Below are 27,141 nucleotides of genomic sequence, written 5' to 3' on the forward strand. Positions count from 1 at the left end.
ATCTCCTATTCTGGAAGCAGGGCCGCTGATGCAGTGGCGTGAGGTTGCTGGTTTTCCTGTTTCACTAAAATGTTAGTTCCCATAGCCACTTTAGGCTACCGGGGATATTTAAAAAGCTCACCTTCAACCCTTCCTGCTCAGTCTGATCCATTCTGCTCAGAGCCACCGAGGGATTTGTACTTAAAAAGAAATCAGATCACGAGCCTCCGTTAAGTGTTTATTAAAGAAATAAATGAACTACATTCAACTTCTGTTCCCCAGCTTATTGATACATTCATCCCTTCATTCAGTCAAAAATATATATTGAACTCCTACTTCCCTGACCCTCAGATTGTTCTTTTTTCTTATGATGACAAGACTAGAATGCAGTGCCCAGGTCTCAGGGCTAACCCTCAGACCACGTCCTTAGATTCCACAGTTGCTTGCTTGAGTGTTTGGTGTTATGCTATCATAATAAGAAACATTTAAACATCTTGCAGGTGGCATCCATCCTTGTTGGGAGGGAGGGAGGAAGGTCAAAGGTGAGCTAAGATCCAGGTTCCATAGGAGATTGAATGCAGAGTGCATGGGGCTGTGTTCTCCGCTGGAGGGAGCTGGGGGGCTGGGGACAGGGAGGCACTGAAAGGGTCAGGAAGAGGAGGGGCCGGAGCGACAGGCAGAGGCTGGGGCTGCCTGGGGTGTCCACAGGGGGAGGCTGGCTGGCCAAGGACATGTCAGCCCAGGGATGCGAAACATTCCATTTGAGGTTGCGCATTTAGAGATGGCTTCCATCCTTCTTCTCTCCTCCCGTATCACTCTGGGATGCATTATCCCATCACTGACGGTCTGCATCTAGTACCTGAGTGGTTAAGGGATATAAAGCCAAACCATGCTCAGGAGCAGGAGTCTGAAGGCAGAGGGGCCGTGAAAATGCCAGCCTCTGGGAATCTGCACGTTGTCTTCTCCAATGGGAAAACATGGGGAGGGCTTTGGACTTCCCCAAGATGCAGATCTGGGGAGTCTTTTCTACAGGCTAACCCTGGTCAGGCTGTTTGTGCATGAATTTTAAAAACTGTATATATGTCTTACATATATATGTATATAAAATCCTATTTTAAACACACTCATGGAGATTGGCATGGAAAGAATCTTTTTAAAAATGTTATAAGAAGATAATTAGTGCTCAGAGGCCTTTTGATGTGACTCCAGACCTTGACGGCGACCTTGCTTCAAAAAAGTAGGTCTGCATAGCTTCCAGGTAGGGGCACAGCTGAAATACCACCTGCTCCGGCAGCCCTCCAGCCTGCCTGGACTCTTCCTCCTCTGACTCGAGCTTGTGGTGCCCTCTCCACATCCTCCTGCACCCTGTAGCGTGTCACTTCAGCTTCCTACCTGACTGTAGGTCTGGATCTGGTCTCTGCACCCTTCTTGAGAGCCGCCTGCTCCCCGGCTCAGATGCAGACAGGTCTTCCCATAAGGACCCCACCCAGGACGGCCCAAACCTGTGCCCAGGGTGGCTGTGAGCCCCTCGCAAGAGCCAGCAGCTTCCTCGGGGTGGGGGGGGGAGGGTGCTGTGCCTGCGAGAGCCCAGCCCCCAAACACACACACACACACACACACACCCTGGGCCACAGCGCAAGAGCCTTTGCTAGATGAACTGTCTGACTGGTTTTATTGGGTGGAAAAGGAGGGCCTTTCAAGCACAGTGACAGATACAAAGTACCCTGATTATACTCTGAGGACAGATCAGTCATCACTCCCAAATCCCTCAGGGACAGCCACACACGGCTGGCAGGGTGCTGCAGGGGTGTGTGATCCCCGCTCCAGAGCAGGGCTGCATGAAGAGAAGGGAGGGCTGGAGCCCGTGCTCCCCGGGCCCCGGAGGCCACAGGGCCGTGCTCTCCAGGGTGATCAGGGCAGTCGAGGAGCCAACCCAAAGAGCCAGGGCCGGGGGCTGTGTTCCAGCGACATCCCAGTGCCGCTCACACCGAGTGTCTCCACGTCCCAGCAAATGACACCCAGGTCTCCCTTCCCTTCCCAGTGTGGCCCAGTGCCGCGTGATTGGGCTCCCGAGAGAGAGGAGCAGGAGAGGCGCCGGGCCCAGGAGCACACGGGGCTCGGTTCGTCCTCCGGTGCGGGAGGCTGCTCAGGGTTGAGTCAGTGCCACCAAACCCTCAGGGACAGACTTCTCGGCCTTCCCGGGACCCATGAGGCAGGGCTTCCTGTGAAAGGACCTGGAGCCTGGCTGAGGCCGCGCACAGCTGTGGGGCAGGGAGCACCGGGCCACCAGTCAACGGGTTTCCACTGCTCCCCTGTTCACCTCCGTGGTCTGTCCTGGCTTCCTCTAGGGAGCCAGGTGGCCGGGGATGGACCCCAAACTGTAACACTCAACAGCCCAGCAGACGCTCATTGAGATAAAGTGTTGTTTAAAAAAAGAAACAACAGATGCATATATTTTAGTCCAAACAATACGGCTTCGAAGAAGAGTTATGGCTTTCAGACGGGAGGGCAGTTGGGTCTGGAAAGGAAATTTGCAGGCCACTGGGAAGACCCTGTCGCATCCCTAAAACATGTGTGCAGGCAAGGGAGCCCCAGGGAGGGCCAGCAACCGGGGCAGAAGGACACACTCCCAAGGCAGCCATGGTGAGTCAAGGGTCCCACTGGAGAAGGGGACAAGAGAGTTGGCCCCTGTCACCCAGGACCCCAGCAGCCTTCTCCCAATGGCCTCAGCACTGGGGGCTGCGTCCCTGGCTCTGAGCTAACTCCATCTGCAATCCCACTTTGCTCAGGCCAGGGGTGTTGGGTGACTCTGCCAAGCAAAACTGCCTCCACTCTCACCCCCTTGGGTATGGCCAGCAAGTGTCCTGGCTCTGGGGCCCCTGAGCTTGGGACCTAGAGAGGAATGAACACCGAAGAAGATGTCTCCCTCTCCCCCCGATCCCCCAGCAGGGAGTGAGGCTGGGGCTGAGGCCTGGGCCTGGACCTGAGGCCCATCAGCCTGACAACCTCAGACGGAAGAAGCAGATAAGCCCCAGAGGCAAGAGCAGAGCACGGCTGCCTCCCTCCCGGCCCCCAGCACCAGAACTCCACCACAAATCCCATGTGACCTGGGGCATGCCACTGTCATCCTTTCGGGGCGCAGTCAGACAGGGAGGCCCCTAACCGCCCCAGCTTCTCACGGAATACAGCCAGTCCTGGTGAGAAAGGAGTGAGGAAGGTGTTTGGAAAGCAGAAGTGCTCACCTGTGCAGGGGGACAGTGGGGAGGGGGGAGTCGTATTCTCAAATTCACAGATAAATCCAGGCTCGGGTCCTGGCAGCACCTGCCCTGGTCCCAGCACAGCAAAGACACCAGAGGTGGAAGCAGAAGTGCAGAAAAGGAACATCCTGGCCCTTGCCCTGGCCCCCACCATGGGCCATGCTGCAAGTCTTAAGGGGGAGGGTAGGTGGAAGCGGTGCAGCGTCTCCTCCTTCCTCCTCTGCTCTGAAGGGTGGCAAAGATCAGAAGGAATGACACCTAAGTCCAAAAGACTGAGTTTGCCCACCTCATTTATCCTATGCTATCAGAAAATGAACTATTGGCCCTGCCTGAACCTCAAGATAACGCAGGGCTAACCTTTTAAGCACCAAGATTTCTATGACTGTTTTAAGTGTTGCGGGGAGGGAAGTAATTCCAAAATGGGTGCACTGCTTCCTCCTCCTTCTTAAACATAGTATACGGCTCAGCGCATTTCCCTACCCCCATCTGGTTGAGGACACCACAGGCGAGCAGACCTAAAAAATGCTTCGTGACGACGCATTTGCCCCTCCACTAAATGGCCTCAGATCACTTGGCGCTTTCTGACACGTACAGTTTTGATCTTTGTAATGTCGTTACTACTAGCTGTCACTTCTTGCTAGATCCAGGTAGCTGTTGTCATTCTCTTAACTCGCTTTCCTAGGAGAAACCAGAATCAAGTTCCCCAGAATTGAATTCAGAATTAAGGTGAACCCCACGAGGGATCTGCTGTTAGCACAATATTTGGTCCTAAACAAACAGAGCTTTTTAGCATCTGTTTCAGGGGCTCAAGATTAATTTTCCTTCGAGTCCACAGCTATATAAGGGCTGAGTGAGCTTGCTTGGGTAAGTCGTCCTGGGAGGTGAGGTGTGTTTTGACCTTATTTCGGTAAGATAGGGACCATATTCTACATGAACAAGTCTCCCAGGTGTTGGGGCGGGGAGGCGGGGGGGGGGGGGCTGGGGGGGGTCTCGTAAACTTTGCACTTGAATGTGGGATTCTGAGCTGCCTGCCATTTGGATCAAGTTCTCACTGGGACCACACCATTGGGGGCATCTGCAGAGGGAAGGGGCAAGGGGATGTGTCAACCCGTTGGAGGAGACTGAGACAGGATCCAGACACTACATAGCTGGTTTCAACTGGAGCCTTTTCCAAAGGAAGGTGGAAAAGGAAGGAAGAGTGTAATGCAGCAGGAAGGGACCTCTACTCCCTGGGCACACAAGCCATTTCTGTAGCACATCTTCTCACCACTACCTTCCTACTTGTTTTCCATGGGTTCGGTGGGGGTGGGGACAGATCACTGCACCCAGTTTCCCTACACACACACACACACACACACACACACACACACACACACTCCCTGGGGCCCAGGAACGGTCTGTGCCAGAGAGTGCAGTGTGGCCACCGATGCTATCTGCCTTCCAGCACCGGTCACAGAATGACCTTCCCCTGGTCACAGGTTGGTGGTCCCACACTCCAGAGACATCAACCCCTTAGCTCTGATCACAAATGCATGGTATGGTAATCCCAGGCATAAATAAATTCTTAATCCAGGCCCACTCAGAGCCCTCTAACCTGGGAGAAGAAATATCTATGTACCTTTGGTTTAAAAATATTTCTTAATGTTTATTTCAGTGTTTAAAATGTTCGAAAAAAGAAAAGCTATTTGGTACCTTTAAGAAGCCTCAGGCTCCAATCGGCTTTTCCCAACCCCCAATGCAGGGATGGGGGTGGAGGGTGAGGAAAGTAGGAGAACAGGGTCCAGCTAGTCAGAAGATCCTCTAGTGGCCAGGGACTAGTGTCACCATGTCACCACCATCACCATCACTTGGGAGCTATCTGAGAAAGGCTCAAGCCAACTCACCAAGTCAGAGACCACAGGGCGGAGGCCCAGGAGCCCCTGAGCGCTCCAGGTGACTCGGACTCTGACAAGGGTTCAAGTTCCAGAACCACTGCTCTAGAATAGTGGTTCCTAACCCTGGCTACATGTTAGAATCACCAGGAAAGTTTGAAATACCTCGGTCAAACCTCAGACCAACTGGATCTGGGGGCGGGTGGGGTCCCAGCAGAAGTATTTCCCAAGGCTCCTCAGATGACCCCAAAGTAGAGCCAGGGTGGAACCTCTCTGCCTTAGGGCAATGAATCTTAACCGCTATGCAATAGAATCACGTAAGATTTTTAAAAATAAAGATAGGAGGCCCTCTCCCTAAGCCGATCATATCAGATTCTCTGTGAGGGCGGGGACATGGCATGGGGGTTACTTTATGAAGATCCCCAGGTGATTCTAATGTGCCCACAAGGCTGAGAACCACAATTCAGAGGAAATAAAACTTTTACCCCAAAGCTGAGCAAGTCATTTTGTTGAAAGAAATGAGTTACTTAGTTGCCAAGGGAACCATCCCCGGAGGGGAAAGAAAGACAGTCACTGATTTCTGGCTTTTGTGCCAAGAGCTACATCAGCGACTGTTTTTTGAAATGAAAAAAGCCGGGAGGTGGGGGGGCTTCACATAAAAGACTATGCAGGGGAAAATATCTAGACTTGAAAAAAGATGGGCAGAGCTGCTGCCTCTCGGGACGCTGTGTAGCCAGGACAGCTAAGGCCTGCTGGCAAAGCAGACCAGGTCCGCGCCGAGCCTCCACAAAGGCGCCAAGATCATCAGAAGCCAGGGACAGACCAAGGGCCCAGGACAACTGCTCCAGATGGAAAGGAAAATCAGAATTCTATTACAGAGACACTGGAAACAGTTAACATCATTGAAGAACAGCTTGTACCTGCCTAAATGCTTCTGTGAGAAATAAACCAGTCACAAAAAGACAGATACTGTATGATTCCACTTATGCAAGGTACTGAGAACAAATTCACAAAGGCTGAAAGCAGAGCTGTGGGTGCTGCGGGCCAGAGGCAGGGTGGCGGGGCGGGAATGGGAGTTCTCCTCTGATGGGTACGGAGCTTGTTCTGCAACATGAAAAGTGTTGTGGAGATTGGTCGCACAACAATGTGAATGCACTTAGCACTACTGAACTGTATACTTGAAAAATGGCTAAAGTGGTCAATTTTATGTACATTTTATCACAATCAAAAATAGGGGGAAAAAGTATATCTGATCATATCCAGGCCAAAATGGATTTCATAAATGTTTTAGATTTCCAATTATTTCTTTTGTCGGTAGCTTAATGGCAGGTTATATTTTATACTCACGTTTATACAAAGTGCAGAAGTTGGGTTGTGTGCTATATCTCCACTTTCACTCTTTTCTCACTGAAGCCCCTAGTCTGAATTTCAAGCCAGACATCACCACTCACTCAGCAGCAGCCACCGAATGGCAGGCATCATGGGGGGGTGGTTCTCCAGTAGTTATGCTGACATCGAAGGTGAAAGAAAAGGAAGAGCCAAGGTTGACCCAGTTTCTGGGGAAAGTGCAGGAAAGCCATTCACCAGGGGAGGGATGTGGAAGGGAGGAGGCAGAGGGACCGGTGCTGGGTGTCTAGTTTGTGCCGGGTTCTATGCTAGACATTGTGAGACCCTATTTCACTTGACTTTTGCCACAGCTAGAGAGGCTGGTGTCTTGGCCTCACTCCTCAAATAATGGATCAGAGGATCCAGGGACTTAGGCAGCTCCCTGGAGGTCACCCAGCTAGTACATGGTAAGAGGGAACCCTGAAGCCAGGTTGTCCTTTCAACTATGTCAGCTGAGGACACAGTGAGGTTGGAGATGCCGTGCAGGTACAGACGTCCAGAAGGCTGTGGTGAGTGTGCTTCTGATGCTCTAAGGGAGACCTGGCTTGCAGGTAAGGGGGCTGAGACACAGGGACAGGACAGGGGGGTGTGAGGAGGTGAGATTTCTGCAGGAGCACGCCTGCTGAGAGAAGAGAGCCCTGAAGAAGCCTCCCAGGAGGTGAATCAACAAAGGGGCCTGAGAAGGAGTATTCAGAGACAGAAATAAAGTCAGGGGAGGGTGGTTTGTTAGGAAACAAAGGAAGAGAGGCCTCAAAAGGATGGTGAAGCCACCACCACCACCCCCATCACATGTCACGTGAACGTCAAGGATGAGGCCTGAGGAGCGGCCACTGCTTTGGCCATCACCAACCTTCAGAATTCCAGCTTAACTCCGGTAGGCCCTGTCCTCTTCTCCTGGTAACTGTCCTGGAGTGCAGACTTGCCAACTCCCTGCACAGCTCCTGTGCAGCATGTGGGCTCTGGACTCAGCGTCTGGACACCCTCTGGGGAGAGCACCGGCTACGATTTGATGGTTGGTCCCTGGCACCCAGCACAATGCCTGGCACAAAGTAAGTGCTCAGTAATTACTTGTTGAGTAATTACTTGTTCAGCCCAGCTGAAGCTAGCCCTGTGCCCTCCCTCAACCAAAAGGAAGCGCTGCCCCTGCTGGCTCCGCCCACTCAGCAGAGTGCAGGGCTGGGGGCTCTCTGCTCTCTGCAGCACCAGGTGACCAGCCAGCAGAGTCGCCCCAGCAGCTTTGCTGCTGAGTTTCACAGGCTGCATCTGACCTTGAGCCACCTTCCGTTCTGCTTGGCTAAGCACTGAGTCATTTACTTGTTTTTGCTGCCTTTTAACCCTGGAGCAGTGAGTTTAGCACAGAGAAGACATGGGGGTTGTTTTATTTGTGGGAAATCGATTTCCCTCAATGAGAATTTAACTGGTAGTCTGCACTACCCCATGGTACGGAGTTGGAGGAGCAGGGAACAAAGCAGGGGGGCTTCCTGAGTCAAGGCCCACATCCCTCAGAGCCTTTGAACACAATGTTTTTCCCACAAACACCGACTGCAGGAGAACAAGCATGGCCTGGAAGTCAGGAGAATGGATGAGTCCCAACTGAGGCACTCGCTGGCCATGGGACTTGGGCAAGTCACTCAACATGTTGTCACCTAACATGTATGCTTTCTGGGCATCTCCCCTCACCTACAAGATGTAGAGATGATCTCAGCTCCCTGCAGGGCTGGAGTGGCACCCATTCTACCACGGGTGGGTGAGTGTTGCTACAGTGGATGGGGGTGGGGGACACCTCCAAGCAGAGACTGTCTCCCGGACCCAGGACAGCCTCCCAGAGCATTTGTCCCTGGAGTAGGGCCCAGTAACACCCTGCAGAGGCACCTCCATCAGGATCCCTCTTGTTCCAGCCCTCATGACACTGGCTGAGAAGCAGCTGAGACAGACGAGCATAGGCTTTGGGGTTCCACAAACCTGGGTGCGATCTCCTCCATTGGGTGCCTGACCATGGGCAAGTCACTAGATCACTGTGAGCCTCCAGTAGGAGCCTCCTTACCTAAGGGGGTCTTTTGAGGACCACAGGAGATAATTGAAAAGAAACGTGCTGGGCCTGACGTGGAATGAGAGCACACTGAATGTTAGCTGTTAAAATAGTAAACACTACTTGTGGCTCAGATCTGTATATCAGGGATGCCTCCAAAAGCAAATTAGAGGTTGTAAAGACCCTAGAGATCTTTCGTAAGCTTCTAGTTGTAAATATGAGGCAATAGGTCTGTGGGGAGAAAAGAGACTCGCCCTAATACCCACAGGCAGAAATGGGACCATGAGTCCCGACTCCTCTATGGAGTGAATCATGACGTTCTATCCCCCGCTCCTACAAGGGCCCTGCTGGGGCAGACACCAACCCACGGCACCCCCAAGCAGTGGGAATCCTGACGTCTGATTGCCACGGCTCCTGCCCCCAACACACTTGGAACAGAAGTGTCACCCAGGGGCTCTGTTCAGTAGGTCACCCCTCCTTCTAGGTCTGTCTCCTTAAATGAGACAAAATGGTCTCTAGGAGCCTCACAGTTCTGACATTCCACGGTTTCAAGAACTGGGCTCAATTAACCACAAACATGCAGATGGAAACCTCAGCTAACTGGAACCTTCCCCAGAAGTATCTTCCTTGGGAGGGACAGACAGAGCCCAAGAAAGCCTGGTCATCCCCAGGCTCGCACAGCTTTTCCCAGCGTATGGCTCACTAGGGTCTAGTTTGTCTCACTGGCTACTTCCCTGCTCTACAGACAAGCAGCCCAAGGCTTGCCCAGTGAGGACCAGGGCTCAGAACAAAGGTGGAAGGTCAGCCTCCAGAACAGGGTTGTGCATGGAGCATGCCCTCCAGGAAACACAAGCCCAAACCAAGGGGATTAGCCAAGAAACGAGCCCTGGACCAGCAGCCTAGAGGCCCAGGGCTGAGCCCATGCTCTCCTCTGTCTCTCCCTGGCTGGGCCTGCTGCTCTGCCTATAAAATGCAGTCACCAGATTGTGCTCCCCACTCCCAGCTGAAACCTCACAGCTCCTTGCCCTTCTTGGGCTGGGCTGGGGTATGCCCTCCACCCCGAGAGGACAGTGACTCTGCCTTTATTGGTCATCCTGTCTTCCCAAGCCCACCCCCAGACCCAAGCAGAATAGGCTTCTGAGAAAAGGCAGGAGGGGCCTGAGGTCCTCCGGAAGTAACATTCCCCGAAGCTAGGTTCTAAGGCAAGTCTTTGTGGGTGTCTATCAGGTAGGACCACACTGATGGCCTAGACAGCATGGGGGAAGCAAAGACAGTGAACTTCAGAGGCAAAATGCCATGCTAACTCCTTTCAGCCCAGGCACAGCTAAATTCCCAAAGCACAGGCTCCGGGTGTCCATGGGTGGGGAGGCCACCAGGTTTCATGATGTGGGAAGTCCTGCCTTCACAGTGGAACCCTCAGTGATGCTGGTGTTGGAGGCCGTGAGGCACTTCCATCTGCGAAGCTCATCAGTCACATCTCAGCGCTTTCCAGCCTGGAGCCTACAGTTTCAGCTCAGGAACACAATGCAGCAGGATTCCGCAGGATTCGGGAACAGAAAGAGGAAGGGATCTTATAAATAACTCCTGGTTAAAATAGAGCTGAAAATAAGGAGACGGGAGAGGAAGCATATTGCGAAGCACAGATTAAGTCAATACCATTGACCTGAAAACCTTCGTGCAAATGGCTGGTCCTTGTCATTAGGAGGATCAGACACAGGATCGGACTTGGAGGTGCCGAGACTATGTGTGTGTGTCTGAGGATGCGTGTGAAAGAGCATGGCTCTCAGCTGAGAGTGTTGAGGCGAAGATGCTAAGACACGGGGCTTGAATTACATCTCATGGTGTCACTTAAGGGACTTACATCAGCTGGAGTGACCTTGATTAAACCCTGGACCTCCCTAAGCCACTGTATCTGTCTTCATGGGAAGGTCCGGCTGCTGGGTAGATCTGTAAGCTCAGAGACTCTAGATAGCAAATCACGGCTGGGGCCTCGGATAAAACTCAGGAAGCCAAATCTTGACCGTGCTCACATGTTCAGTCTCCCTCATTTCTGTCCTTCAGGGCCTTCCCTCAGCAGTGGCAAGGCCACTACAGTGTGTGCTTTCCCGAATGCTAAAATTAAGTGCAAATGTGCTTTAGTCACTTGCAACCCCCAAAGCCCCATCTTGAGGCTTGGCTCAGCAGCTTGCTCCCAGTGGGCAGGGTGGGGACACGGGGACACCCCTGCCCCTGCCAGCCGAGGCCAGGATGCTTAGCACAGAGCTGATTCTACCCGGGGCCTCCCCATCCCTGCCTCCTGGCCCACCCACCCAAACAGGAAGCTGAACACCCCGAGGTAGTGACAGCCCAAACGCCAGGCGCCCCCCACACTGCCCGGCGCAGGAAGGAGAGGAGGAAGAGGAGGAGCGCAGTTCTGCTTGCCCGGGGGTGGCCGGTGGCGGGCCAGCGTGCGCCGCCCTCAGCAGCAGCTGCAGGTGCCTGTGTGCACGCGCAGGATGCCCCGGCTGTGCAGGTGCAGGAAGTTGAAGATCTCGGAGGGCATGGCGTGGAAGCCGGGGCGGGGCTTGACGTTGTCGTAGTAGTGGTGGGTGATGTAGAGGCCCGAGGGGTTCATGGGGAAGGCCCAGAAGCCGAACAGGTGCACTTCCTCACAGAGCTCGAGCGCCGCTGTGGCCAAGATGAGGCCGGTGCTGATGCGCTTGGCGCGCACCCCCAGGCTGAGCCAGTAGCGCGACACGTTGACCAGGTACTGCGGGTGGAAGTAGTACACGGCCTGCGGCGACTCGAAGTCGTCCAGCACGTACTTGACACGGATGGACACGTCGGTGTTGCGCGTGTTGTAGAAGGCGGGCAGCAGCACCGACGCGTTCTCGTACACCTGCAGCACCCGGTAGAAGGGCCGCCGCCACTTCTCCAACTTGTGGAACCTGGGCGGAGGCCAGAGCGAGACGGTTGGGGGCCAGGTCCCCAGGCCTGGGCCCCGGGAGCCCCTGCTGCCCCCACCCGGCACCCCGGGCCTGCGGAGAGGCCCATCCCGCTCCCCACCCTGTCACTCACCTCCGAAGATGAACGTCCTGCCTCTCCCAGCTGCCGCTCTATTTGTGTGCGGAGCCCAAAGGGACAACAGTGTAGGGAGGGCCACGCTTCACCCCAAAGGACGGGGGTGCCCCAGGGTGGGCTTGGTGGGGAAGTGGAGAGGAAGCAGAGGCTCTCCCTGGAGTCCTCAGGGCGTTCACCTGTGCTTTCTTTCCCAAGATCCCCAGTGAAGTACGACAAATGAGCCCGCGTGTCCTCTCTGCCCTCCTGCCCCACAGCCCTCACTTACCTTTTTCTTCACATTAAAGAGCACCCCCCCCCGCCCTCCCCCGCCCCCCCGTGGGCTCATCTCTCTCCTCTCTGATGCTCCTTTACTTTGCTGACTCAGTACGTGCTGCTGGCCATTGCACCTGATTTACCAACTCCCCACCCTCTGGTCTCTGGACTGTTTTCCCTTCCACCCCCAGCCTGACCTGGATGGTGTGATGATGCCTCTGGTTGGAATTTTAACCCAATAGCACCCTTCCCCGAGGCCTCCCAGACACATGGACCCCAGGAGGGGAACTGGGTAGGTCCTGAGATCTTTGCGGGAGGCCTCTTCCCAGAGCTGCAGGGACATACCAGCATGGGGAGCTGCCTGCCCCATCACCACTGGAAAGCTTTATGGCCCATCTACGTGAAGACTCTCTAGTACTGGTGCTGCCCAAGGAAAATACAATATAGGCCACATATGTCATTTTAAATGTCCTAATGACTACAAGTAAATAAGTAGAAAGACATGGGTGAAATTAATTTTTATCATCTTATATTTAATGCTCACATTTTATTTAACTTGACATACCCCAAAATACTATGATTTCTACATGCAATCAATATATGCAATTGATGACCAATGGGTCATCCTCTTTTGCATGGTAAGTCTTTGACAATCAGGTGTATGTCTGACGCTACAGACAGCACACGTCAATCTGGACAGCCACATTTCCCGGGGCCCGTAGTCACATGTGACACTAACAACTGCTATATTGAACAACATGAGTTTGGAGGGTCACTGACCTCTCTGTGATGATGCTGGGGTTCACAGTGACCACATCCGTCTTCACCCCCACATCCATGGTGTACTTCTCTGAGATGGGGGGTAGGTTGCACCTGCAGAAGAAACAAGGTGGCCCAGCTGCATGTGCTCACTCATTCTAGATGGAGCTGAAGAGTGGGCAGAGTGAGGGTGTGGGGAAGGACAAGATGGTGCTCATACAGGGCAGAGGGATGCAGAGGCAGCCAGTGGGTGGATTCTTGGTAGCCTGTGCTCAGAGAGGCAGGTTTAACTCCTTCCCCCTCCCACCCTGAGTGGCACATTGATTACAGATCCATGACCCGTGAGACCCCACCACAGCCTCGACCCCAATCCTTTTGCTTTAAGCTTTTATTTCTGACCCATCGTCTTTATCCAGGCTCAACACATATCACCAAAGAGATAAGAGGGGGATCTCTCTATGGAAGAAGAAATACAAGGACCAGTCTCTAGCTTAAAGCCAGCATTGGGGTGAGCCACAAGGCTGCCCTGGTTCCAAGACCAGCTTCTGGAAGAGTAGAACCCAACCAGGGAGGTTGCCGCCCAGATGGCCTCAGCAGCAGATGCGTACATCCCCTGGGGGTCTTCAGTGCCATCATATCTGCCATGCTCCTTATGCACCTCCCATTCTGCAGATGTAGAGACCCAGGCCCCGGCAGGTTCAGCCACCAGCCCCAAGGGACAGGGCTGGGGAAGGGAAGGAGAAAACCAGAGTGTAAAGGTGTGCAGGGGTGGGGAGAGGGGACTGATAGGCTGAAGGAGAGCATGAGGGCATTGGGGGTAGGGTGCCACCAGAGGGAAGGGCACGGTGCAGGAGCGCCATGGGCAATTCTCTTACCGGAAGACAAAGTCAGCACTGTTGATCTCTCTCCCACAGCGGCTGTTCTTTAGGATACCTCCATTGCCCACCACTGCACACTTCTTAAACTGGGACCGGTAGTAGGGCATGTCCTGGGGGAGATGGGAGCACAGGGGTCAGAGGCAACTCCTTTGTCCTGCCTTCTTCTGCTGCCCTCTCTGCTGTACCCATCGCCACCTCTGTGAGCCAGCCTCACGGAGAACGTGCAGGAAGAGTGGTTGTTCCACTTTGCAGACAAGAAGAGGTCAGGACACTTGTTCTCAGTCCCACTGGTGATTACGAATGAACTGGAAGAGAAGCCAGGCCTCATAGCCTTTTTTAATAAGCTGTGGGATGCCTTAGGCTTCCAGAAAGAAGGGAGTATAGGTTATGGCTCATCCTGCTTGCCTTTGGTTTGCCCAGTGTTTGGCAGCTCATCTTCTCTGTAGCTTCCAATATTCATGTTTTATGAGTTAATGCAAATGTGCTGGGGGATGACAGCAGCAGAGATGGGGCCAAGACCACCCGGGGCCCATACCTGACCCTCACCCCTTTCAGCTCTGGGCAGGGTACAGAGGGAGGACACAGGCCTGGAACACAAGGGTCATATGGACTGGGAGAGATGCCAGGACTTGGCAGCAGCAGGGACAGAAGACCAAGGGCTGAGGGAGCAACAGGGTGCAGTGAGAGCCTGCAACTCCTCAAATCTCGGCAGAGGAAGAGCCCTGAGTGCAGGAGAGCCCAGGACTTACCCCGAGTGACCCCGGGAGTGATCATCTCATAGCACTTTGACCTTGGTACACCCTGACTGCTGGGTTACCCTGGTATGGGGTTACCCTGGTATGGGTACTGACTGCCCACAAGGCTCCTGGGGCGTGTCCTCCAGGGGACCACAGGCAAGTTGGCAGGAAAAAGCAAATGCTGGATTGAGGGTTAAGAGTCCTGATTCTGCTACATCCCTGCTCTAGGTCATAATCGCCTCCTGAGTAACCTGAGGCAGATGGGACCCCAGCAGCCACATGCATGGCATGGGGCAGAAGCAGAGGCCTGAGTCACGAGTGGGGTGACCAACCACCCCAGTTAGCCCAGAACTAGGGAGCTTGCCTAGGATGCAGGACTTTGCTTGAGTCAAACCCAGAAAATCCAGGGCCAACCAGGATTGGGCAAAGACCAAGGTCAGCCCTGGTTTTGCACCATAAGGAGGTGAAGGAACCAGGGACAAGTGTTCTGAGTTCTCAGCAAGTTTTTCCATCTGCAAAATGAGGATAATAACATGTGAGTGTCATGCTTTTCAATGTGACCGTGTAGGACAGAGTTTCTCAGCTGGACACTTGTTGACATCTTGGACTGGATCACTCCTTGTTGTGGGGGCTGCTGCCCCATGCACTGTAGGATGGCTAGCAGCATCCCTGGCTTCTCCCCACTAGAAGTCAAGGGTATCCTTCACTCATGAACCCAAACATTTCCAAACACTGCCAAATGTCTCCCTGGTTAAGAACCGTTGGTGTGAATAAAAAGCCTACCCAGGGCTGTGCTTGCCCAGAGATATCTTGGCAAGGGGACCCAGTCCTGTTACTGTCATCGGGCCACAAAGCTCTTGTGGCCCAGGAGCCTGCTGGGTAGTTCCCCTCCCAGCTCACACCAGCCGGCCCGCCCTGGATGCCAGCAGCCTGTCGGCACCTTGGCCTTCTGGTGGGGCCACCTGCTAGCTGGGGCATGGATAATCACAGCACCTCAGACCCTGGGAAGACTAGATCTGTGGGAGGTACCCCATCAGCCTGTGGCAATGGGGCCCATTTTCCCTAGAGGGACAGGCCCAGGGCCAGGAGGGGAAACATGGGTATGCTAGAGCCAGTGGGAGAAACTGCGCTGCTTGACTTTTACCAGAAAAAGGAAAAAAACCCAAAGTTATCTTTGGAGACATCCTCAAAGGCCTTCATGTTCTATGTCAGTGTTTCCCAAACTTCTGCACATCAAAAACAACCTGGAGTACTTTCTGGAAATAGAAATCGCTGGGCTCCATCCCAGAACCATGGAATCAGAATCTCTCTAGGGCGGAGGCAGGAGACCGAGAAGCTGTATTTCATGCAAACCCCAAGAAATACTTCTGAGGGAATATTTCTATACCACAAGCTCTAATGTGGGGGGGGGGGTGGCTAATCACGGCCCGAGGGCCACATCAGACCTTCTGTGCGTTTCTGTGCAGCTCACGGGCAAAGCATGGATTTTATATTTTCAAATGGTTGGGCGGGGGGGAGGCAATCAAAGGAGGAAGATTTTGTGACACGGATAAGTCACGTGAGGCTCCCGTGTCAGTGTCTAATGGGAACCAGAGTGCTGTTTGCGAAGGCCGGTGGCTGCTGTGTGCTGTGACCGCAAAGGTGGATGGCTCTGACAGGGACCAGATGGCCTGAAAAGCTTAAAATGTTTACTCTCCTGCCCTTTCCAGAGAACATTTGGCAACCCCGCTGCAACTCCCTGAGCCTCAGAGGTCTCTACTCATGGCCCTCCCTGGAGCCATATGTCATAACCGAGCCGTGTGTCACCCTTGGGGACAGCCGGCGTGACACGCAATCCCACCCACTGTCACCAGCTTCCCACTCTAGGCCTTGAAAGCCCCACATTGTAGAGGGGGCTTATATCAGTCACCCTCCAGCACTGTGACATGGGAGGGTAAGTGTGGCGCCTCTCCACCTTCGGCTCCTACCTGCTGCCCCCATGGGACCCCATCTCACCCGGGGCCCTCCGGGCAAGTACCCTGGGCTGTGTGTGTCACAAGCATTCTCGTGGGAGCAGGGCAATGTAGGCCCTTGAATTTCTTCCAGAAAGGCCTGAACACACCCCCTACCCAGGCTGTCTATACACTGGACCCAGTAAGGTCTGCCCTGGGCCCCGTGCTCCCCAGGATGTGGCTATGCATCCCTCCCGTGGAATCTTTGTCCTCATCAGAGTGGGCTGACCACGCAGGTCCCCAGGCCCCTTCTCTGGGAGTCTGATGTCATGATCAGGCCACAGGGGAGTGCAGGGGAGTGCAGGGGAGTGCTGTAGCTTCGGTGACTCAGGGGACCACACACCCGGGACCAGGAAGCCACCATGCCAGCCCTGAACGAACAGCTTGCCTCCAGACTTTTCTTATGTGGAAGAAGAACAATTAACATTGATCTTGTTTAACTTAGATTTTCTGTTACAAACAGCCAAACTGGGTGCCTGGGTGGCTCAGGGGTTGAGTGTCTGCCTTCGGCTCAGGTCCCGGGATCGAGTCCCGCCTCTGGCTCCCTGCATGGAGCCTGCTTCTCCCTCTGCCTGTGTCTCACCTCTCTCTCTGTGTCCCTCGTGAATAAATAAATAAAATCTCCTAAAAAATAAATAAATAAAATAAAAAACAGCCAAAGCTTTTCCTAGACCAAACTCCAGAGTCATGGACAGGGAGGAGAGGCCTTGGAAGATGCCATCCAAGGTCATCCAATGTGAGATCAATCATTCTTGCTTTGCTTTCTGCTGGTTTGTGATTTCTTGTGCACACAGCCTTTGCATGAATGTTTTTGCTGCTGCTGTGCCTGCCTCCAGTGGGGGACGAATGCCTAATCACTCTCCCAGGTAGCTTCAGGATGTCCTCCGCAGCAACGCAATAACCAACATTTGATAACCACTCTTGTCAATGTCACTCAGACAGTGGCCAGTTGGCATTCACCATGCCCACACAGTCTATCCACTGGGCCAACCGGAGCCAGGACAGTGGGCGCAGAGGGCATGGCACAGTGATGCCACCACTCCACCCAGGCACAGCCACGTAGGGCTGCGTGGGGTGGCCCTGGGCCCCGCCCAGCCCGCCCTGCCTGAAGCAGCACCTTGGGAAACATGCGGAAGATCTCCTGGTTGATATGGTAGATGCCGCTGGTGTCCACTTCATACTTGAGCTTGGTCCCCAGGGGCGTGTTCTTCTGAGTGGTGAAGAGGAAGGAGGGGGCATTGCAGCACCGGGACAGAGTGGACCTGCCAGGCAGGAGACAGAGCAGGACAGACAAGTGACACGGGGCAGAGCAAAGCTCCTCAAAGAACAGAAGGGTCGTGGAATGAGGCTCCTGGGGATGACCAGGGAGCACTGTTCTCGCCCCCTACCCCTTCCCGCACTCACTCCCCACTCCCACACCTCTGCTCATGCCCTCTCCTTCAACACCCTCCCAAAGCCTGGGCCTTCCTCCCTGGGAGCTCCCAGCTGCCCAGCCCCCGCCCCCCAGCATCACTGGTCTCTGAAGCCCCAGAGCACAGGCTGGACACCATCCGCGTAGTCACCTACCAACCCCCTCCCTGCCTGAAGCCCTTGACAGCAGAGACCCCGCCTCTCTGGCTCCCAATTGTGGGCTAAATCCTGCCTCACTCAGGCGCTCATTGAAATCCACTAAGCATTCTACTACTTGCTAGAGGTGCTGTTGATCCAGCCTTGATGGCAATCTGGGGATACCGAGCTCATCCTTAGGTTCCCGGTCCCTCCTATCAGACTGTAAACAAGGCGTTTACCCTGTGTCATGGGGTCAAAAAACTGAGACAAAACGGTCAGCAGAAGCCTGCAATTTTGATCCCTGAGAAGTGTCTTGGGCCGGGGGGGGGGGGGGGGGGGGGTGTTAGGAAGTGGGTTGGTGGGCTGGTGCTGGACCACTTCCTGCAAAAAGAGGAGTCTCATTGATTCCAAAACAGGTTTTCAGGAGCTCACTATTGAAAAGAAAAAGGAAGGAAGGAAGGAAGGAAGGAAGGAAGGAAGGAAGGAAGGAAGGAAGGAAGGAAGGAAGGAAGGAAGGAAAAGAAAAGAAAAGAAAAGAAAAAGAAAAGAAAAGAAAAGAAAGAAAAGAAAGAAGAAAGAGAAAGAAAGAAAGAAAGAAAGAAAGAAAGAAAGAAAGAAAGAAAGAAAGAAAGAAAGAAGAAAAACAAAAAAAGAAAGAAAAGCAGCAGCCCCGTGGTTTTCACTCACAAACCTCAAACACAAGGTAGAGAAGGGTTAGAGCTCAGATGATGCAAGCAGTCTTGACAAGTAAAAAATAACACACAATCTTCTTCCTCCTAGGGAGAAGGTGGCTGCTGAGGCCAAGCTGGGAGTCGGCCAGGCCAGAGGAGGTGGAGGCGTCCCTCACTGTGGCCACTGCTCAACCTGGTCACTCCATCTCTGAGGCCCAGTGAGAGGTTGAGGACTGGGCCCTGCCCTCCCCTGCCCTGGGGGCTGACGCCCTCCACCTGGGCTGCCCAGGGCTGGGCCTCACAACACAGGCAAGCTGCTGCTCGCACCAGGGCCTTTGAATTTGAGGAGTTTTCTGGAAAGTTCCCATCCAAGGTCTGGGATGGAAACTCGGGGTTGCTGACCTGGTGTCAAGAGGCCTGGGTTCTAGATTCTGCTGTGCCCCCGGCTGCAGTGGGTCCCTGGGCAGGTGTCTTCCCCAGGCTGGACCTTGGCTTCCTGGTCTACAGAATGCAGCCTTAGCTCATCCACCTCTGACCCTCTGTAATTCTGTGACTCTGGGCTGCCAACGCCAGGGAGGTGATAATATATTATTTTCATGACTTTCTCTCTTGCAGGGATTTTACTGGGGAAGCTCAGCTGGCTGCTGGTCACAGAGAGAGGTCTTTCCTGTGGTGTGTTGAGTTTTGGAATGTGACTAAGGCTTCCCAAAGTTAGGGCCAGAGGCCTCAGGTCAATATCGGCCCATTTAGCTTTGTTTGTCTAGAAACTCAATCTTATCTGTCTGCTGGAGAGAACTCCATGGGGGGTGGGGGGAGTGAGAGGGAGGGGAGACTGACTCCCATTAACCAAGCTCACGAGTGACTGATATATAAACCAGAATGCCCATGTGTCTGTTTGTAGGCAGTAGCAGGGGAAGCTCACGTCTGTCTTCTAGCACAGCCCTACCACACCACCCCATTGCACCCCATTGCACCCCATTGCACTAAACCTGAATTAAGGATCTCATCGTGGTTCAATGAGCTTATAACAAGAGCAAAGGGAAGCAACCCACCAGCCTTGAAGGTTTTTCCATTTAGAGTCTAGAAAGACCTGACATCATCTCCTTTTGCCACACCTGAAACTACTCCCCCACCCCCACCCCACCCCCACCCTCAGAAGGGTCTCAGCTCCTCTAGAACCTCTTCCCTGGGTAGTGCTGGCAGGCCCTGCTGAAGACTCCCACCTTTATCCTTGTTTTTCTCCTGCTACATCATCTTCCGTCGCTTCATTATATCCTTAGATATGTGAATCCCACTAGGCTCTCAGCCCCAACAACATCTCTTTACATGTCACTGACCTCGTGTGTGCTGGGTGTTTATGAACCGTGCGGCCAGTATGCTCAGGCCTCACCCAGCCCCAGGGGGGCGTCTGCCCATGCAGTGCCCACGGCGACACCCCAGGCTAAGCAGTGGATTTGGGGTGGCACTTGCTACAGATCTTGGACCTGCCTCCAAGCACTGAGCTCAAGTTCATGTTCAACTTTTAGGATGGAGGGATGGGTCTCCGCATAGTCCTGTTGGGCCTCAGCCAGCCTCACAGAGGCCTCCGGTTTCATGGCTGCGGGCACCTACTCCTCAGAGGTTGTCACTTTAAACATTCACGTGTCTAAAAATGTGCCCCCTTAAAACTACTGCACGGTCTCCAGACCTGGCCTGGAACTACAGCAAACTGGGACAAATGACTTATAAGGAAAAGACAGAAGACTTAGGGTCATTGGCTTTTCACAGCCTCCCAGGTAGGATCCCCACATGCTGTTGGCTCCTCGGTACACGTGAACTACAGCCTGACTTGCCTGCACCCGATTTATACACAGACTCCTGGGATCCCATCGATCCTGGTCAGTGAGGTCTATCTGCACAAACATAATACCGTGAGCTCACAGAGGTTCAGCGACAGCACGAACCCTCTGGTTCACACCAACCAGGAGGGATTTGTGGACATCTGCCAGCTTAGCTCTCACAAACAGGGCAGCCTTAAGCTACAGCTCTTGCCTCTCTGGAAGTTTATAATCTACCACTTTGGGTTAGAAAAGCAATTGGAAACAAATCTGCAGCAGGCCTCACATGTGTAGTGAGGGGGGCGGCAACAGGCTGAGGCCCTTGAAGATGCCCAGTGTGCCTTAAACACCAGACACCCAGAGCCAAGCAGAGGCCCGTGATGGAGACGGTGTCCCCGCTGGCCCTGCACTGCAGGGCTGCTGTGAGGACAAAGGCAGCCAGCAAGGTGCCCCCTCTACCTGTGCACTGAGCCCCACTGCCCAGAGCCCAAAGCCCAGCCAGGGCCAGCTCCAGGGAAGGTGAGCCCAGGGCTGGGCCCCACAGGACGGGGTGGCAGGCAGGAGAACAGCACCAGTGAAAGGGCTGGGGGAGGGCAGACAGGACACACATACTTGAACTGGTTGGCCTCAGAGATATTCATCGCCCATCGGCACATCTGCAGGCTCTTCCATCTGTCGAACAGCTCCGACTGCTTCACCCTTTGGGAGTGGAGGACAGAAGAGCATGTGAAAGGGGCCAGGCTGGGCCACGTGGCAGCGCTGCCAAACACCCCTTCCTGCCCCCGCAGGTGCTGAGTCTGGGCACGGCCCTTTCCATGCCAGCCTCTGGAGGCTTGCTCATTCCCAGAGATAGCCAACTGCTCTCTGGCAAGCGTGCCTTCCACCTTCAGACCAGCCAATCCCAAGCCTGCATCCTCCTCATCAACCTTGTCGACTGAGCCACCAGCCCCAAGGGAACTCAGGAACTCTCTGAATTATAGGCAAAATCCCCTGTCTGTCCACCCATGGGATTTCTTGAGGAGAATCGGAAGCTTCATCAGCTTCCCAAAGAGGTCTTTGATGCCCCCCAACAGGGCAAATAGTCACTTAAATGTGAAGTAAAAACCAGGTTCATTCTGCAGAGCTGGGTCCCCTGTGTTTAGCTGGAGGGGAACCGGGTGGCTCCCAAGCAGGGCAAGCCTCCCCCACAGAAGGAACACATACATGACCGGTGCTGAGAGGGGTGATTGCCGGGGATGTCGTACAGGAAAGTGGTGAAGTGGGTGGATTCTGGAGCCAGGAGAGGAGCTGGGCCCCAGACCAGGTTCAGGCACCTCCTAACTATGGGACCTCAGACAGCTCACTTGACCTCTGAGCTGCATCTAGATAATGAACATAACAATAGGTTATCACCCACCATCCCGGATTCGTTAAGGTTATTAAATGAAGTGATACAATAAAGGGCTAGGCATGGGAAGCGTGCACAGGAAGTACCTGAGAGACAGAAGTAATTTTTATGGTTAAACTGCACTGCCTTGACGACGCTCGCTCATGGTCCCCTGGATGTTCCCCTTTTATAAAACCTATAGCCCGTCCTGACTCATGTCTGATCCTTCTCACAGATAGTAAATACCCTGGGGGCAGGTGGACATGCCTGAATTCAGCCCCGTCAATCCAGGGCTAAGACACCTGGCTGATGTGTGGGACACATGTGTTGAGCATATCAATTAATTAGTGAATGAACCAATTAGTCTGCATTCAATAGAGTCTATAATTATTTATTGAACTCCTCTATATGGAGAGAAACAGGAATGGAGCAGAGAACAAAACAACTCTCTGCTCCCACAGAGCTTAAAATACCAGTGAGGAGGCGGGTGGATGACGTGCCTGGGTGGCGCAGTTGGTCAAGTGTCTACCTTTGGCTCAGGTCATGATCCTGGGGTCCTGGGATCTAGTCCTGCTTCAGGCTCCCTGCTTGGTAGGGAGTCTGCTTCTCTTTCTCTCTCTCTTTCTCTCTCTCAAATTAATAAATAAATCTTAAAAAAAAAGAGGAGGTGAAGGGAAAACAGGTACGTATACACATGACAACAGAAGCACAAGCAGCAAGTGCAAACACAGACAAGCAGAACTACGTCAAACTCAAAGGCTTCCGTTCAGCAAAGAGACCACAACAGAGTGAAAAGTCAACATACAGAATGGGAGTAAGTATTTGCGGCCCATGTATCTGATAAGGGGTTAAATATCCAAAATACACAAGGAACTCCTAACACTCAACAGTAAAAGACCAACAACTAGCTTGATTTTTTTAATACACTTATTTTTCATTGGTGTTCAATTTGTCAACATACAGAATAACACTCAGTGCTCATCCCGTCAAGTGCCCACCTCAGTGCCCCCCACCCAGTCACCCCCACCCAATAGCTTGAATTTTAAAAGGGCCGGAAGACTTGTACAGACATTTCCCTAAAGAAGAGACATCCAGACAGCCAAGAGGCACATGAAAAGGTGCTTGACATCACTCATCATCAGGGAAATGCAAATCACAGCCTCACCCCCATGAGGAGGGCTGACATCAAAGAAACAAAAGGTGGCCTGGCGAGCAATGCCAGGGATGCAGAGAGAAGGGAAACCTTGTGTAGGGCTGGGTGGGAATGCCAACCAGTGCAGCCAGCATGTTAAATGATATATGGAGGTTCTTCAGAAAATGAAAAATAGAACCACTCTGTAACCCAACAATTCCACTTCTAGGTGTGTATCCCAGGGGATTGTGATTGGGCTCAGAAAGAACTAGTTGCACTCCCATGTTCGGCCGCGACACTGCTCAGCAGTAACCAGGGCATGGAAACCACCTCGATGTCCCCTGATGAATGAATGGATAAAGAAAATGTGCTACAGGCCCACTACGGAATACTATGCGGCCTTTAAAAAGAAGGAAATCTGCCACGTGAGCCAGGCTGGATGAATCTGGAGGGCTTCGTGCCGCATGAAATAAGCCAGCCATGGAAGGATGTACGTGGCACGATTCACTCAAGGGGTGTCTGAGACAGCTGATCTCAGAGAAACAAGAGGGGAGAAGGGTGGTTTGCAAGAGGCTTCAGGAAGGAGGGAGGGTGAGCTGCTTGCTGCTCACAGATCTAAGGTCTCAGCTATGTACGATGAGGAAGTGCCAGACGTCTCCTGTACGATACTGTCTGATGCACGTGGTTGAGAGTGTTCTGACCCCCACTAACAAAAAGAGAACAGATAATAACGCCCTGTCAGGGAGAGGTGAGTGCTGTGGACAACAGTGAAGCAAGGTAAAGGAACCGAAAGGTGGCTGTTTCAGAAGGGTGGGTGAGGGGAAGGCTTCCCTGAAGAGGAGACCCCTGCACAAAGGACCGAAATGATTAGGAACGAGCCAAGCAAGTATCTGGGGAAGGAGTATTCTAGGCAGAGTAAAGTCAGTACAAAGGCACTGGGGCAGGCACTTACCGGGCAGCTTTAGGGAACTGGAAGGGACCCCTTTCCATCCTTTTTTTTTTTTTTAAGATTTTATTTATTTATTCATGAGAGAATAAGAAACAGAAACACAGGAAGAGGGAGAAGCAGGCTCCATGCAGGGAGCCTGATGTGGGACTTGATCCCAGGACTTCCAGGATCACACCCCAAGCCAAAAGCAGATGCTCAACTGCTGAGCCACCGGGATGCCTTCCCCTCCACCCCCGGTCCCGCTTCCATCCTGATGCCTTCCTCCTGGACTCCCCAAACCTCCCACGGCAGCCCTACCCTCTCAGGCTCGTGTGCCATCAGAGGAGAGGTGCCATCACACAGCCCCATCTTGGCTTGCCCTCTGCTTCCCTCTCCTGCTCTCTGCAATCCACAGGCCCCTGGAGCAGCCTCCTATATGGCCAATGCCTCAAATGCCACCTGGAAACACAGTCCTTTCAGGACAGCAGGCCAGGGTCCCAAGTACAACTGTTACCAGCGTCTGGGTCCCATTCTCTGTGCCTCCAAAACCTGTCACATGCTGGACCAAGGCTGGGGCCCGAACTCCCAGCCTTGAATCCTGGCTCCATCCCCCACTTGCAGTGTGACCTTGGACAAGTCATTTAATCTCTCTGAGACTTGGGTGCTTTTGTATGATGGATATAATAACCTCTAGCCCTGCTAATCCCCGGGATGCTAAGAAAGATCAAATGAGAGAACATGTATAAAAAACATGTTATAAATTGCCTTACACTCTCTCTCTCTCTCTCTCTCTCTGTATGACTATCATAAATAAATAAAAATTAAAAAAAAAAATTTAAAAAAAAAGGGATCCCTGGGTGGCGCAGCGGTTTGGCGCCTGCCTTTGGCCCAGGGCGCGATCCTGGAGACCCGGGATCGAATCCCACATCGGGCTCCCGGTGCATGGAGCCTGCTTCTCCCTCTGCCTGTGTCTCTGCCTCTCTCTCTCTCTCTCTCTCTCTCTCTGTATGACTATCATAAATAAATAAAAATTAAAAAAAAAAAATTTAAATTGCCTTACAAATGTGGAGCTTGCCTTTATTTTAAAGATGAGGGATTGATCTGAGGCTCTGATCTCCTTTCTTCCCAGATACCACCAACAGTCCAGAAGAGGAATAATAAAGGTATAGGCCCACCAGATAAATAGAAAGATGGGGGCGGGTGGGAGTTCAGTGGAAGAGAGTTTTTGTCAAGTGTGTGGGAGGAAGAGGGGGGACACAAGGAGGGTGACCCGGCCCAGAGACAGAGTCCAACCTCATGAGACATTTTTAAAGGGGGTAGGAAGATGGGGCCAGGGCATGGTGCGGAAAATGACCCTCAGTTGTAAGTCAATATGCAGAATCATCAAACCCACCCCCACAGCAGCCAAACAGTGTCCTGCAGAGGGTGGGGAGGAGTGGCATCAGGCTGTCAGTGAGTTCCTACAAACAAAAACAAAAACAAAAACAAATGGTCATTCCCAGTGAAAAGATTTGGACATTCTGGCAGCAAAAAGAGCACCATCTCCAACAATGACTCTTGAGGAAGGCCTGCTCTCTGACAGAGAGTCCCTATCAGCTTTTTATTGTTCCAAATTTCCATATGAATAGATATCAAGGATCACCTGGTCAACCAGAAGGAAACAGATGAAGACAAACCACCAGTCAAAATACCCAAAGAGGGATCCCTGGGTGGCGCAGCGGTTTGGCGCCTGCCTTTGGCCCAGGGCGCGATCCTGGAGACCCGGGATCGAATCCCACGTCGGGCTCCCGGTGCATGGAGCCTGCTTCTCCCTCTGCCTGTGTCTCTGCCTCTCTCTCTATCTCTCTGTGACTATCATAAATAAATAAAGAAAAATTAAAAAAAAAAATACCCAAAGAGAAAATGACTGGAGGGACACAATACAACTTTCACATATTCTTAGTGTCTCCAGAGACAGTCTAGAAGGTATGACATCCTTAAAGATAGGAACAGATTGCTCTTCGGACAAAGAAAGAGCTCTGGGGTGGGGACCAGTTCGTTCAGAGAGCTGGAAAAGGAAGTCAAGGACTCTTCTCAGAAAGTGGAAGTGATTGGCAGAGACAGAAAGGATGAGATCAAACAGGGAGAACTACGCGAGCCATCCAGAAGGCCCACTGCACACCTCCTATAAGGACTAGAAAGAGGAAGTGGAGAAGAATGGGAGAGAAGGAAACATTTTGAAAATCCAAAAGAACATTCAAGAGTTTGGACACAAGCCTCAGATTAAGAGGTCCGATGGGTATATACCCAGAAGCACTTGATCCAGACACTTCAGAACTGCAGCATCTGGAAACACTCCAGAGAGAAGACAGGTCATGCCCAGTGGAGCTACCAGCATCATGCTCCCATAGCCCCGGACACTACAAGCAATGGGGAAAGTCCTTGGCATTCTGGGGGAGGATGATTTTCTCCTAAAATTCCAACCCCACCAAACCAACAATCAGGTATAAGGGAAGGATTAACTCATTTAGACACAGAACTCAAAACCTGGCCTCCTACCCATCATTTTTTTTGGGGGGGGGGGGGAAATAACTGGGTCAAAGCAAAAGGAAGGAGTAAACAAGAGGGTTTACTATGGGTTCTCCACAAAAGTGAATCCAACCCAAGGAGGCGGGGAAGGGAAGTTTCTAGGACAAGGGTGGTGACCCGCTAAGAGAGCAGCCTGTCCACACAGAGCATGAGGATAAAGGGCAATTCTGAGAGGAAGTCCTGGTTGATGGAGAGGCAGGCAGAAACCACAAATGGGCAGCATAATACAGACAAAGAGTTCAAGATGAAAAAGATGAGCAGAAGCTCCAGGAAAAAGTAAAGAGGGGAGGGAGGATGTACAAGAAAGGAAGTAGAATCACTATTTTCTGATCTTTCGTTTTAGAGTCCACCTATAGAAGAAACTCCAGCCTCCCCCCCCCACCAAAAAAAAAAATATAACAGCGTTATGGGTAAAAACAGAATGTAAATGTTATCAGCCTTGATAACTTTAAGGTAAATGCACGAATGATGGGAACCAAAACATGGGGATGCGTTTTAGGAGCCGCGTCTTACAAGAGTCCAGGATCAAGAGATACTGTCAGTGTTTGGTAGAACTAGAAATAGGTGACTCAGCCAATCTATAGGCGGAAGAACTAAAAATAGCAAAATCCCCCAACCCAGAAGAGCAGGGAGTGGGTGAGGTGGGGGCCAAAGGGCTGAATCCTCACCCCCTGAGGCAGAACATCGACGCACGCCACCCCAAGTCAAGAAAGAACAGCAGGTGTGCATTACGGAGATGCGTGGAGGTAAGGAGTGGAAGAAGCAGCCGAGCACTGAAAGAAATGGAGCTGGGGGGGCGAAGGCACAGGGCAGGGGACTGTGGCTTTTCCTTAGTACCAGCTTCTGTGCCCTACTTGACTTTTCCCACCGTGTGCAAGAAAAGACGGAGATGATGAGGAGGTGTCATGACCA

At 52.7% G+C, this 27,141-nt stretch overlaps 1 protein-coding gene across 2 annotated transcripts in view; it reads right to left on the minus strand.

Moving 5' to 3' along the window:
* Nucleotides 1-204: 204 nt before the first annotated feature.
* The window catches only part of ST8SIA5 (ST8 alpha-N-acetyl-neuraminide alpha-2,8-sialyltransferase 5), a 64,002-nt gene continuing 37,065 nt past the window's right edge, over nucleotides 205-27,141 (minus strand). For both annotated transcript variants that reach the window (XM_041756575.1, XM_041756569.1), the window contains 5 exons: nucleotides 20,848-20,934; nucleotides 17,317-17,461; nucleotides 13,469-13,581; nucleotides 12,615-12,707; nucleotides 205-11,449 (listed from right to left, as the gene is read on the minus strand). In XM_041756575.1, the coding sequence (XP_041612509.1) occupies nucleotides 10,981-11,449; nucleotides 12,615-12,707; nucleotides 13,469-13,581; nucleotides 17,317-17,461; nucleotides 20,848-20,934 (907 nt within the window). In that variant the 3' untranslated portion in view covers nucleotides 205-10,980. The remainder of the gene's footprint in view (nucleotides 11,450-12,614; nucleotides 12,708-13,468; nucleotides 13,582-17,316; nucleotides 17,462-20,847; nucleotides 20,935-27,141) is intronic.

This window comes from Vulpes lagopus, chromosome 1, assembly GCF_018345385.1.
Source record: "Vulpes lagopus strain Blue_001 chromosome 1, ASM1834538v1, whole genome shotgun sequence".
NCBI lineage: Eukaryota > Metazoa > Chordata > Mammalia > Carnivora > Canidae > Vulpes > Vulpes lagopus.